Here is a 14,314-nt window from a genome sequence, read left to right on the forward strand (position 1 = left end):
GCTTTAAGAACCACCGGTGTAAATATCAGTTGTAGGGCATCAGACAGCGGCTTTGGCCTCAAACAGGATGTCTGACTGTTAATGTTACGCATCACCCAGACAGACTGCAGTATTAATAACCTTTAACCCATCCGCTGGAGGAGCTTCTCACGCTACACGTGCCTACAAATTAAGACTAGTTTCTATTTATAAATGTGGGTCAGACAAGGGTGTGGTAGGCTGTCCTCTGTTTACTGGAAACCTCTACCTGTCTAACGGGAGATTAGTGCTCTCTGGTCCTGAGGAGGGGATTGCTTCCATGAGTATTTTTCATGCAGGACACAATAACATACAAAGAACAAAAAGTCAAGCATAACCTCAGTGTTGTAGTTTTTTCTTCTTCTTTTCTTTACCTTGCCCAGGTGTTTGCTCGGGTTTAGGTGGGATTTCCCTGATTGTTATTTTTTACTTAAAATAAATTCTGTTCATGTCCAGTCTCCATGACAATCAAAACTGTGGACAGTAAAATTAAAACAAGAGCAGAAAAAGAAAACTATCTCATAGCCATGTTTATTTCACAACCATTTTATTTTAACACTAAAAAAACACAACAACAGGTTGCTCATAATATAGATGTCCACTCGGTAACAGCGTCAACTCCCGGCTACCCCTCGCTGCTGCCTGAAATGGTCCTGCCCTCATTTGCATAAGTTGTCTGCGGGTTGCTGCATGACCAGCAGGGGTAGGTTAGGGGAAGGAGTGCATGTGGACTGTACACACATGAGTGGAGACACGAGCAGAGGAGCTGTGCGTGGACTGTATCGTGAGCCTGGACTCTTGCACTGAACCAGCAGAGTTATGTACTGCGCTCACCCCGTCTCTGGCGCAGGGAACAACTCACTGATGCACTGCTACAACATGAAACCAGTGAGTACATATTTATATATGTATATATATTACAGTTATATTTCTGTCATTTCCCCTCCCAAGGTTACGTGGGTGTGTTTGCTGATGATGCATTTGCACTGTCCTCTCAGATGTTTGTTTGCTGTATCTGTGCCCTCATTGATTGAATAACCTTTTCTTTTTAATAGATGAGATTTTAGCAGACTTGCATCAGCAGGAAACCCATTTGCATACACAACTTGTAAAAGTTAAAAGTGTTCTCTTTCCTTCTTTTTGTGAGAAACTTAAGAGTTTGTGAGAATTTTCGTTGCTTTATTGAGATCATTAGATGCACCACGGGTTAATCTGTACATGCTTCTCTATGAAGGGCAACAAAGAGATAGAGCTTTACATTTTAAGGGTGTCTGTGCTTCAATAAGCTGTGTGCGTGATCAGAGCTTATTCTTTAACTTCTGCAGTTGCAGGTTAGAAGAGGACGAAGAGTTTCTGTGTTACTCTTACACTTGGTTTGTTTTGTCATAATCAAAAGGAGAGTTATTGACAACTTACACACATCTTCACGCACACAATGCTAGTAGCATTTATTTACGTATAACTGTAATATCTCAGTGATCTTTCTCTTAAGGTTAACAAGAGAGAAAAATAAAACGACAAGCATCAACTCGTGCTTCCTGTTTGCTGCCAGAGTATCATGTAGTCAAGCCTAGCAGCAGAAAACATCTTGACATGAAGCAGATTGCTGCTATTTCTATTTGATTTAACCCCGCTATGTTAGAGCAGTCCCTCCACCACTGCAGCCATTATCAAAGGCAGCTTTGATCTCTGTGAGACTAACCATATCCAGACATCGTGGATCAGAGAGGCAGAAAATTGGTTGCATGTGGCTGGAGTTGGCCATGGTGGAGCAGAGAGTGGGCCCTGAATAGCAAGTTGAGCTTTTACTCATGCAGCATCGTAATGCTGTGTACTTTTGTTGTTTGCCTGTTTTTGTTTTTATTTCCCCAACTTTATCCTTATTTATAGACTAAAAAAACACAGATTGTAAAGAATAGATTGTAAAGAATATTTATGCAAGATGATTTAAAACAAATGTCAACCTCTTGAGTATTTTAATGTCCTCCTTTTTTTCTTGTGGGGCTTAGCTACTTAAAAAAAAAGTCCTTTATCATTTGTGATGCCATGATTGATGGTTAATAAATCAATGCTATGCTAAAAGAGGGTGCTATGGTGACGGCTCTTCTCCAGTGGGGGCCAGAGAGGGCGTGCTGGGGCGGGGGTGTGACCATTATTAACGGGTCGCCTGCTATGCTGATGGTAAGGAGGACAATTGGCTTTATCCTCTGCCATATGCTGCCCATGGCGGCTCAGACGGGCCCAGTGTCGACAGGGGCTCCTCTGTTTGGCCTAGCCCACAATCACCATGGGACTCATGCCAGCCAGGGTCATGGCTTGTGTGTGTGTGTGTGTGTGTGCGTGCGTGTGTGTGTGTGTGTGTGTGTGTGTGTGTGTGTGAGCCTGTGAGTGTGCACGCACAAGGATACTCAAGAGAGTCTTTAATAGCCTGCTTTACAGAACTTGTCGTCCGGGTAACTGACACCCCATTGATGCTGCGCAGGGAGGTTTATTTTCATTTCCTGGGGCACATCAAAGCAATGGAGAGAGGTGCAGGTGCAGCCCAGAGCTCTTGGTGTGTTTGAGTAAGTGAGCATGTGTTGGTCTGATTTTTTTTTTTTTTTTGTGCATATGTGCAGTTTGCAACATCAACACTGGTCAAGAAAGAATTAAAAATATAAAAAAGCTGAAGGTAGCTTTAGTTTAGTCTAAATCTACTAGCCATTAACAATACTTGGTTTCCAACAGGAGAGGATCATTAGGATCAGACTCTTTTATCTGTTCGGTTTCTCTTTGAGAACAATTCACAAGAAGACCTGGATTTCAATTTTATTCGGGAGGGTGTCCTATCCCAGCCTTCTGAAGCCAGCCGAACCTGATCGTGATTAGGGCTGGGATTTCTCATGGTGAATGGTTCCTAAATCCGGATGAGGAGGTGCATGGATCTGCAGCTTATGGATTAGCGCAATAGCTCTAAGTGTGCATCAGCTCTCTGCTTTGTTTTCATAATACTGTTGCCTCATCTCGCACTCACAGTATTCACGAGTTAGTGTCAGTCAGATTGGTTTTTGCGATACTGAGACAAAGAAATTTATGCTCAGAGTTCATTTTATTCTCTTACTTTTCTTTTCAGGCTTATGGGCAGTCTCCTGGTGCAGACATCGCCACCCAGAACTCATCTTCACATCTGTCGCCCAAGGCCCCCAGCAATGTGTTTGCAAGCATGTTCTTTGGTGAGCTCAAACCCTCTTTACAATTCTGCTGCAGTGCAGTCAGTTTTGATAACAAAATATAGGAAATAAATGCAAATTTAAAAAGTTTATTATTTTATTACATATGCTATCTACTTTCCTATACTTTAGTTGCAAGTTTATAGGTCTATATTTCATATTAAAATATACACGCTCTCTTCACCAGCTGTCTTCTCATAAAAATCTATTTTTACTAAAGTTCTCACTGGTTTTGGAAATATTGTTTTAGCAAATGCCTAAATTGGTGTTCAATATGAACTGGCATTCATTATAACACTAATGGTGTACTCGCCGGAAACCCATTAATATTCACCACAAACAGTCAGTGGGACAAGGAGTAAAGTTGATAGCTGGAATCAAGTTACCGTAACATATTTTCACAACTTACCCAAAAGTCCTATGATTTCACTCCTTTTTCTGTCTCTGTATTAAAGCAAAGTTAAACCAAAAGATCAAAAAAACGTGTCCTCCATTTCTGATTCTCACCGGAGAGAAGCCAGTCTGTGTGAGAAACACAGTTTTAAAGTGTAGCATGAAGAAAATTTTTCTCCAGAGTTGAAATGCTTTAACTCACATGAACACAGACTTGCCTCGATTCACGTCCCCGGTGGTAAATATTGCATCAGTTACTGTCACTCCTTAAAGTTTTGGTTGTTTTGGTGTGAAGAGGTCAGAACAGTCTACAGCCGTGCTAGCCGTGCTATTAAGTTCATTAAACATAATGTTTGCCATGTTCATCATCTCAGGTTAACTCAAACATTAACTCATTAGCCTGCAATACAGCTGAGCCTTATTGGTTTGGACGTTTGGACTCATCATAATTCATTGCGAGGTAGATAGATGGTATATGTGCACCACAGACAGTATAAAAAATAGATATAGATACAGTGACATCACCCACGGCTTTCTGGAGTCGTGTTTTGAAATGTTGAGATCAGCCACCTTGGTTGCAAAAACACATTTTTTAATGTGTGGACGTGATCATGGCTTGTTGATCTTAACTTATTAGCCATTAAGTGTGTGGTTTCATGCCACAGTTAATGCTGATTTAAAGAATACTTAATTTTTTTTTATTCAATATGACCCAAAAATGAGCGACTAAATCCATAAACTCAGCAGGAGAGTGAAGAAATGAAGACTGGAGGTCATTTTTCTCATAGAATTCTAGACGACCAAAATATTTCGGCAACCACAGCTATCGCCATCTGGTGGCCTTCAGATAAAATACAGGTTTAAGGCGCTTCAGCTGTGTCTTCATTTTTCCTGGAAGCTACGTCCGATTTTCAAACTGTCTATGGAAGCTCAGAACAATTTTTTTTAAAGTCTGTTATTCTGGTGTTTATTGTAGTTGTCAGATATTTTACTTACCCAAAAATCCAGCGGAGAGCGTAAGTTGTATTACATTTTATTGGCAATCCACCCAGTAACTATGATGTCTCAGTCTTGGGGGTAAAAGAATCAAAGAAATGCCTAAAAAGCACCATGAAGATTAGATAAAGTCTGTGTACTTCACTTTATTTAAAGATCCGTTTGTATTCTCAGCTAAGCAAATTCAGCTGAGCATCATCGTGTCACACGTTAATGAGCATTGCTTTAACTGAATCTGGACTTCACTGATTTCATAGAGTGCCACTGTAGAGCTTCACGACCTGTCTGGCTGTTTGAGATGCTGCTCCAGTGCAGGCTATAACATATTATTACTCATTTTAGAGGGGATGGGCAATTCGCCGGACATCTGGAATGCTGTAAATGGGCTGAACCAGCAGGGCTATGAAGGTGCACTGGGAGCAGCCACAACCCACCAAACACAGCCGGGGAGTTACAGCAGCCTGCAACCGGCACACGGTCACCTGGTGAGATTTACCACTGGGACTTTGGGCGTTGATAGCAACAAACTTTCTGACCCCTGTTGTTTTTTTTAACTGCATGTTTTCCCCCACTCTTCAGGACTTCTCTCCACATTCAGTGTTGGCTGTGGACATGAACAGGGCTCTCCCGCCCATGTCCACTTTTCATCGTAGCAATGCAGTCTCGCGCACTCAGTCAGTCAACACCTCAGAGAGCTCTGCAGGTCAGAAAATGGAAATGGATACATGCTTTCCCTAATTTAACTGCTCTTTATCACGTGCTTATCTTGTATAATAAATATTTTCTTTTTTAAATTCAGTCTCAGGGAGCCAAGGAAATGTGTCAGGACCATCACAGACAGGCGACACCTTGGGCAAAGCTTTGGCCTCTGTAAGTACCACCACCTCAATCCTATTAGATCTAAGTCCTGAGAGCCCCAGTGGTATAATGCAAAACTCCCCCACTGCCAATGACAGGACACTGCACATTAAAAAGAGCTACTCTCATGCTGCACGACATTTTATTGGTTGCTCACAAGTAAAATGACCAGAATTCACGAGTTAAGTTGAGATTACGAGCCTATGAGGTTGCGGCTGCAGCCGTAAAAACCCATCCAGAAATGACAAGTTGTGCTTTTAAAATGATCCACACCCTGGTCACACTCCTCCTGCTCCCCCTCTCTCCTTTTTGTCGCTGTCTGCTGTTAGATTTACTCCCCTGATCACACGAGCAGCAGTTTCCCCTCCAGCTCATCCACACCGGTGAGGTCTCCGTCTCCGCTGCCCAATTCAGCAGAACCTGCAGGTAAACTGGAGCATAGCACACGTCAGCGAAATATAATTTACATCATCTATGTTCTGTTTCCCTGATGTTTTAAATCCGGTTGTTTTCTTCTTCTCAGGTAGCAACATGTGGCCACGGAGTTCAGTTCAGGCACCAGTCTCACCACATTATGAGTCTTCGCTAATATCGTTGGTAAGGAAGTAATCTGATATCACTGAAACTTTGATTATTTATTGAGTTACGTCTAGACATCACAGAGGTGGCCTTATGAAATATCTGGTATATTATAAGAAAGATTAAAGTGGGTGTGCACATGTGCCAACTTCAGCTTATTTCATGCCGATATAACAATTCTGATAATGTTGAAACTATTTGGTGCCATTAAAGGTTTGACTTTTGGTGATGTTTCTTTGAGAAACAACTTAAGCCAAAGATTAATAACACAAAATAGCAGGTAATAAACCCCTAATCAAAATTAAAGCACAAGCTTCTTGTACCTCACAGCGGGCCTTATTATTTCCAAGAAAAGGGCATTGAAACGCCCCAAAAGACACCAACAACACAAACAGAGGTCCAGTTCAGTTTCTCCAGTTAGCAGAGGAGAGGCCTAGCAGGTGTCCGTTGGTTCCAGCTGTGCAGGGACACCTGTTGATCCAGGAGAGCACACCCATAATTCTAGTATCGGGCAGATGAGTTATTTAAAAAATTAAAATAAAATCACCCAACTTTGAGTTGTTCTTCAAAAAGACAGAAATTGTCTTTTTAACATTTATAATGTTGTAAACAACATTATAAGGTTTTGGCTTGGTTATAACTTGTGATAACATTTTATAATACAGCCCACGGCTCAGGTGTAATTCCCCTGTAATTAATTAAATCAAATGTAATTTCAGTGTATTTAATTTGAAATTACAATGTAATTATATTTACCTACAAATACTTTAAGGTGGATAACAAGTCAGGTTTTAAAGGAAATAGCGCAATAATTACACTTCAAGTAATTTTAAATAGTGTGTAATTTCCTGGTAATGTTGCAGAAAAACAAACAATATTTTGCCATCTTACATAATAAATATGCAGTATTTATTTGGGCACGGGGCATATGAGGGAGTTAATTAATCTTGCCTTTTTCTTTATTCAGCATTCATTATGTTGATGTGTATGATGGCTGTTCTGTTATTTAATTGTTCTTTTTTTAATCCAAATGTGATCAAGGACTGTTTTCTGTCTGTAACTTAGAAGAAAAAATACCATCAAAATTTGCAGGATTATGTAAACTTTTGATGACACAATTATAACAATGAACTGTTCTAAATCCCTACTTTATATACCTACTATTAAATAGGTGGATGAAAAGACCATCCATCATGCACATCAGCATAATGACTTTTAAATAAAGATGCAACAAAAAATACAACAAAGATATGAAATGCTAGCTTAATCTGCTCCATAATATGGCCCACGCTCTAAAAAGTACAGGGTACTTACAATGTAAGATGGGGCAGTGTTGCTTGTTTTCTTACAAAATTACAGTGATGTTATGCACCACTTAAAATTACTTTGCAGTATATTTGAATTAATTACGTTGTTTCCTATAAAAAAAACTTGACTTGTTAGCCCTTTATTCTTGTGTATCTAACTTAATTTTTTGTAATGCATTATAATTATATTGTAATTTCAAATAAAATACATTGAAATGCCATTTAATCACTGAAGGAACTACTACTACTGTCTTGCTGTTTTGGGCAAGAGGGTTTGAAATTTAGAGTCCTTTTTGTAAATTTTGAGGATTGTCCCCCTGGTGTTTTCAGTCTCAGGTGGAGGATCGTCTGGACAGACTGGATGACGTAATCCACGTCCTGAGGAACCATGCCGTTGGCCCCACCGCTGGTCTGCCCAGTGACATCCACGGGTTGCTGAACCAGCCCAACCACGGCCACCCGGGCTCTGCCAGCACCCTGCCGCTCAACTGTCACAGTCCAGCAATGGTTAACAACCCTTACTTTGAAGTATTTAAAGAAGGACAGGGCAGTGTGCATGGAAATTCTCTGTTGTGTGTGTGTGTGTGTGTGTGTATCTGCGCTGGCATTCAATTCCAGGAATTTTTCCACCCACTACGTCTGCATGTTTTCCTAATGTAAAGGTTGCTGTCCTTGAAACTGGAAACTGGGGACAATAGGAGCGCTGTGATGTGCTGTCCTTGTGTGTCCAGTATGTGCAGACTTCTAAATCCACTGTAGGGTGATTGGGGAGGGAGAGGGGGAGGCAGCACGGTGCACTCCCATTCCACCATGTTTCCCTTTGAGCAGACCAGGGGATTTTAGCTCAGCTGGAGTGGAAGTGTATGCAAGGGAAAGGGGTTTTTAGTGTAATCCGCTGCGAGAGGGGGATATTAAATTCTCTCACTTTTATTTTATTTTTTCCAAACGATGTGTCAGTGAATCATTCCTGAAGAGAATTAGGGGTATGTTTAGGGAGTATATAGTAGTTTAAAGGGAAGGATTAAGATTGTCTGAGATTAAATTAATTCTGTAGAGTGAGAGATCCGCACAGGGTTGCTTTGGAAATGAGAGGGCAGATGTTGTTTTGTGGCCGATTTGTCTCTAGCTTGGATACTATATGCCACTGAGTGTCTTAGAAAGATTTATGGAGCCCTGCAGTCACATTTAGAGAATCCCAGTCTACAGAATACTTAACCATTGACTTATGAACACATGAAGAATGGTCTTATGTCATTCTCTGTGTCATAAAGGTTGAAGCTGTCAGTATGAACAACAACCACTCCGCCTTCCAGGGCCGTGCGCAAAATGGTCACCCGTACCCAGCCAGACAGAGGGCCACCCTACAGCCTGTGCAAGGTGGAGGTAGAGGTGAGCTACCCTTCTCCCTCGCAGCTCTTCTCCACCAGACTCGTATATTTCACTTTTTCTCTTTGTGACAAAAAAATGTTGTTTATGTTTTGTGTGATCGCCCACAGGTGGACTTGGGGTTCAGAGTAATCTAGAGCTTAAGATGGAAAGTGGGGAAATGGAAGAGATAATGCACACCAGCCATGGTCACAGTTCAGACAGCCAGAGATCAGATGAGGAGAGCGAACACAAAACACATGGAGAAAACAGTGCAAGAAACAGGTGAACACTCATGCCTTATCGTGTGTGTGTGTGTGTGTGTGTTTAAAAAAAAAAAAAAAAAAAGGAAACAGCAAAACAAAGAAAGGAAAAAAACTGTGTTCATTTGTTCAAAAAATAAAATTTTGTGTGTAAAGCCGGTGAAAAAACCCTGCCCAATTATGAAGACAAAGAACTTTTAAAAAAAATTGGTTGGAATAGTTAATAGTAATTTAAATTCCATTTTAAAAAATATGTTTTAATTTAATTTTGTAATTTAAAAAAAAGTTACTATATATATATATATTTTTTTAAATAAACTACCTTTTAAAAATCTATTACAATAAAAGCCAAACGCAAGAAGAAGAAGAGCTTTCCTGCCGTTTTGTTTCATTTAAAACACTGCCAGACCCCCTGCAGTCAAGAACAGCTGTGTCTGGACCAGCCTATTTAACTTAGCCTCATATTTCTTCTTCGTGTTGCATTAAGTCGCAGTGAATTAAAGAAGGAAGAACAGCTGTCGGGACGTACACATCACAGTTAAGAGTTAACCAAGAAAATCCCCAAACCACAAAGCAGTCTTTGTAAACTGTCTTACAACTGTCCCCTTTAGCTCTGAGTGAACTAAGGTCTGTGTTCAGCTTTGCTGCACTTGCATTATTTATGACGCATGATTATAGATCTTGGGAAACCTTATAAAAAAGAATAAAAAGTATTTGTTATGTGACTGTGGTGATTTTAACTTGTACACCCAACAGTCAAAACCAAAAAGAACTCAATTTAAAATACATAAACCTGAGAGACAAGCGATCACATTTGTTTTGGTCAAAAATGTTTCAAATTAATGATAATTTTTAGCAGTTTTATATTCTGTCAATCCTCTTATCAATTAAAGGACTAACTGTCATTAAGTGTGCCCGGCGACGACGAAGGATGCTTTTGGTATTACGTGAGTCACAGAAAAATTTACAAGGCCTGCGTCAGAGAAAAATGATAGCGTATGTCTTGAAAATGTCACAAACTGGAGCTCCTGTCCTGGTGTCTCTACGTCCAGAGGTCTTTTCAGGCCAGACCTCTTCAGCTGTGATGTCTTGAGTGCATGTTTTTTTATTTAGATCTGTAATCTAGTTGAGGGATATCAAAGCTGACATATATGGACATCCTCCAGCATTATTCTTTTTTTGTTTGTTTGTTTTCTAAAATATTGAAACCAGATGATAACAAAAAGCAAAGCAAAATAGTTTAAATGTGATTCTAAGAATGGACATATGGGTTCTTTTAAACACACATGTTTAAGGGTTATTCATAAATCTGCGGCTGATTACATTATCTGCTGCCATTGTTCTATGGAAACCCTTTTTTCACTGAACGTTTTAGAGGATTTGAGATGATCCCTGGAGACTGGATCACGTAATCCTGGCACAGCGGCCAGCAGAGGGCAGAAAGACCCGGAATATATTCTGAAAGCAGTCTCGCTCACTTCTAGTGATGGGATTTCCGGCTCTTTTTAGAGATCCGGCTCTTTCGGTTCGGCTCACTAAAAAGAGCCGGCTCTTCAGGTTGTTTTGTTGCTTTAATTAATTTATTATTAACAATAATATAAAATTATGCACAAAAGGAATTACTAACATAAAAACAAGTGGTTTTATTTATATATGTTTATATATAAATATATGCGGTGGCCCCTAGAGACAAAACACGTACAAACTCCAAAACACATTTCTAGCATGAACTGAACTTCCAAAGCAGAGCTACTAGATCACTTAAATTACACAATTGAAAGCATGTGTGTATTGTTTGTGTATTTATACACAGGCACTCATATATATATATTCAAATAATTTTAAAAAAAGTTCATTTACCTGTTATTACCACACACCAAATCCGGTCGTTGGTACTTGCTGGCTTGTGTAGCCACAAGATAACAAAGGCTCAACACTGCGCCCAGCATCCTGGAGCACTTCTGTTGTCTTTTGTACGTATTTTGAGTTTTTATGTGCTTCTGAGTTTTTATATGCTTCTGAGTTTTTACGTGCTTCGGAGTTTGTACGTGTTTTGGAGTTTTTACGTGTTTTGGAGTTTGTACATGCTTCAGAGTTCGTACGTGATTTGAAGTTTGTATGTGCTTTGTCTCTAGGGGCCACCGTAAATATACTTTTATTTATTCACTCCACATAAAATGTAATAAATAAATCATATAATACAAAACTCAACTATTCACATTTCAAGTTTTAACTATTTAAATTTTCAGCTTTTTCCTTTCACAAATTTAAAGTGAAAAGAACACAAAACACTGCAAACCATAACACAATTAAATATAAATTATAATATGAAAACTAAAAGAACATGCATATTCTCTGTCATATGGACCTGCATGAATAAACTTTCTCAATCCTTTATCATCTGCAACTGAAAATAGTTGTGGATGATTACTATACCTTTCTAATGTTGTTGTCCCTGCCTCTCTTTCTCTCTCTCTGGCTCTGTTCCTGTGCTACTGAGTGTAACTACCGCCCCTCCCCCCTCTGCCCAGCGTAAAGCACAAGGCTCGCGTGCAGAGTGAAGCGGAAAAAAAGTGCGAGAGAGAGGCTGAGAGAAAGAAAAAAAAAAAAAAAAAACCACGTGACGGCTCGCGATAAGGAGCCGGCTCGCGTCGTTCACGTCAAACAGCCGGCTCTAAGAGCCATTTCGTTCGCGAACGACCCATCACTACTCACTTCGCTTTTCTCTGCTTCTTCTGGAGTGTCGGTTTGAATTAGATGAATCTTCATTTTTAAAAGATTCAGCCACACCTTTACCTGTGGGCTTCCTCTGTTCATGTCGTAGCATCCATGAGGATGAGGACCTGAGTCCGGAGCAGAAGGCTGAGCGCGAGCGTGAGAGGAGAATGGCCAACAACGCCCGCGAACGCCTGCGCGTGCGCGACATCAACGAGGCCTTCAAGGAGCTCGGTCACATGTGTCAACTACACCTGAAGAGTGAGAAGCCGCAGACCAAGCTGCTGGTCCTCCACCAGGCTGTGGCGGTGATCCTCAGCTTGGAACAACAAGTCAGAGGTCAGTGCGTGTTTGCTGCAGGGAGGCAGATGATGATGGCACACCCACGATGAAAACTAGGCTTCAGTCAGTTATCCACAGAAAACTCCTTTAGTCTATTTAGACATATTTTTCCTTTACTGCTTCTGGTTAAAATTGAATGAATTTATATATATATATATATTTGGCCACATGAGGGCAGCACAGTAAGCTGCAAAGACAGCATTATCTGACAGTAAAGATCTGTGAGTGAGAATCTGCAATCAAACAGCCTATTTACACAGTTAGCAGATGGGAAGCAACACTAGCATATATCTTGAGGTGTGCTTGTGTCCTCTTGTTAAAGAGGCCCTGATGCAGCCCCATCGGCCGCTGAAGGGAAAATATGTGGCTGTTTAAATACTAAATGCCATCTCAGTTCGCTTAGTCTGCCTGCTGTGCAAGAAATATCGAGCTTTTATTATTTTTTCCCCCTTTTAGCTGCTTTTTATCACTAAATTATAACTGAATAGGTGACAGCATGAAATAAGCAAAAAATAAAAAAGCTGGGAGATGCTACAAGGCTAAGGGAAGCTCCAGAAAAAAATATTTATTTTTATTTTATTAAACCTTTATTTAATCATTAATCATCCAGCAATAAACTATAAACAGTTCTTATTCTCTGGAGACGATGCTTTCTGTGCTGCATGTTGTAATTTGACCTGTTGCTAATAAGAGAAGCTTCATAGTTAACATGAAAACGTCTGTAAGGATGACTTATAAAGTTTCTAGCTTCTATTATTTTTCTAAAGCAGATTCCCAACATCTGTACCACTGTTGCATAAATACAATAACGAGTATGTACTCCCAGTGTTTCCTATTTTAGTCTTATGCTAACGTGTTATTTGTTGGACTCCACAGAGAGGAATCTGAACCCGAAGGCAGCGTGTCTGCGGAGGAGAGAAGAAGAGAAGGCGTCTGCTGTCATGACGGACCCACAGTCCATGCATCTTGCTTTTCATCCCAATCTGACAGACCCGGCGAACCCCATGGGCCACCTCTGAGCACCTGACCACATCGAGTCTACCATCAAGTATTTACCATCACCTTATATCAGCAATAAACTTTATGAACTAAAGGCTAAAACAATTGGATGTTTCTATTTGAGGGAATAATGTAAAGGACTTCCTCAAATTAATTTCCTGTCTTTGATGTCCAGATGCTGAGGGAAGAGCATCCCAGCTGTTTTGGATGTTTCTCATTTCTTCGGACTTTCAGACCGGGACAGTGAGGTCTTCTCTGATTAGAAAGCGTGATGCAGTTGAACAATCATCTCCTAACTTCCCAAACTGACTCTTAACTTTGTGCCTGAACGTTACTTGTAACAGACAAATGCATTGTACGCTGCAGATGTTTTGTACATATTTTGTATATTTATTGATTATCCTTCTGTTGGACTATATCTGAATGGATGGAAACCAGTAGTAGCAAGGTGTCATCTGCAGTTTTTAATTTTGGCTTAGCCAGGTATGTTTCTGACTGACACTTTTTACAGTGTGTCGATATTTACTGCAAACATTTGTGTTTTCCACCGAGCTCAGATCCACATTCCCACATTTGTGTGTTCAGACAGCAGATTTTACTTGTCCTGAAGTGCGTGTGTGTGTGTCTGTGTGTGCGTGCGCATATTGCTGCAGGGGTTCGACCATTCTGTGAATGAACAGATCTCCAATAATGTTCTTTAACACGTGGACAAGATCCGGCATTTGTAAAGTTGTTTGAATGTTATTTGTGTTCTTGCACTCTTAAAAGATTACACTTACTGAAACACTGGTGGACAGGAGCCCTCTTCTTCTCAGTGTAATCACTGCTCTTCACACGTAGTCAAACAAGATCTTTGCATGTTTGAGTTTTTAATAGAACCTTTCATTTGTTTTCTAAGTTATATAAGTTATCTTTTATACAAATGTTGTGAATTTGATGATGTGTATTTGCTTTTGTCTCCGATTTTACACGAGGCAACACTTTTTTTTCTTTTTTTTTGTGCAGTTTACTAGATGTAGCTACAGTTCAACCTCTGAGCAATACAATGTTACAGGATGATTGATGTCTTGCTTCTCACTCTGCTGAAACGATAATACAAATTTAAAAAAAAATATTAATCCTGAATGATCTGAAATACTCTTATCATAACATGTACAGTATGTGTACAGTTTGAACTAGCCTACAGGCATGTGTCAAAATTATATTGTAGCAATAAATGTCTTTTTCAATGAATTTTACTCCCAGTTCTGTCTTTTTCACTCATCTTTAG

At 40.0% G+C, this 14,314-nt stretch overlaps 1 protein-coding gene across 1 annotated transcript; it reads left to right on the forward strand.

The window, feature by feature from the left end:
• Positions 1 to 742: 742 nt before the first annotated feature.
• On the forward strand, positions 743 to 14,259 carry LOC147324850 (transcription factor 12-like). The gene is made up of 13 exons (XM_086298955.1): positions 743 to 906; positions 3,131 to 3,230; positions 4,959 to 5,101; positions 5,196 to 5,319; positions 5,416 to 5,486; positions 5,804 to 5,900; positions 5,998 to 6,071; positions 7,691 to 7,867; positions 8,632 to 8,749; positions 8,857 to 9,010; positions 11,813 to 12,042; positions 12,922 to 13,093; positions 13,220 to 14,259. The coding sequence occupies exons 1-12, from the start codon at positions 838 to 840 to the stop codon at positions 13,062 to 13,064; spliced, it is 1,500 nt and encodes a 499-aa protein (XP_086155081.1). The 5' UTR covers positions 743 to 837; the 3' UTR covers positions 13,065 to 13,093; positions 13,220 to 14,259.
• The last annotated feature ends 55 nt before the right edge of the window (positions 14,260 to 14,314 follow it).

Source organism: Aulonocara sp. 'chitande type north' Nkhata Bay, linkage group LG7 (genome assembly GCF_057382095.1).
Source record: "Aulonocara sp. 'chitande type north' Nkhata Bay isolate Kocher_YH1m ecotype deep benthic linkage group LG7, A_spYH_male_GT1.1, whole genome shotgun sequence".
NCBI lineage: Eukaryota > Metazoa > Chordata > Actinopteri > Cichliformes > Cichlidae > Aulonocara > Aulonocara sp. 'chitande type north' Nkhata Bay.

Excerpts from the sequence above, each read along its gene's own strand:
- LOC147324850 (XM_086298955.1), top strand. The coding sequence starts at position 838 with ATGTACTGCGCTCACCCCGTCTCTGGCGCAGGGAACAACTCACTGATG. Across the intron at positions 5,487-5,803 it reads TGGGCAAAGCTTTGGCCTCT|ATTTACTCCCCTGATCACAC; the intron begins GTAAGTACCACC and ends GTCTGCTGTTAG. Across the intron at positions 6,072-7,690 it reads AGTCTTCGCTAATATCGTTG|TCTCAGGTGGAGGATCGTCT; the intron begins GTAAGGAAGTAA and ends TGGTGTTTTCAG.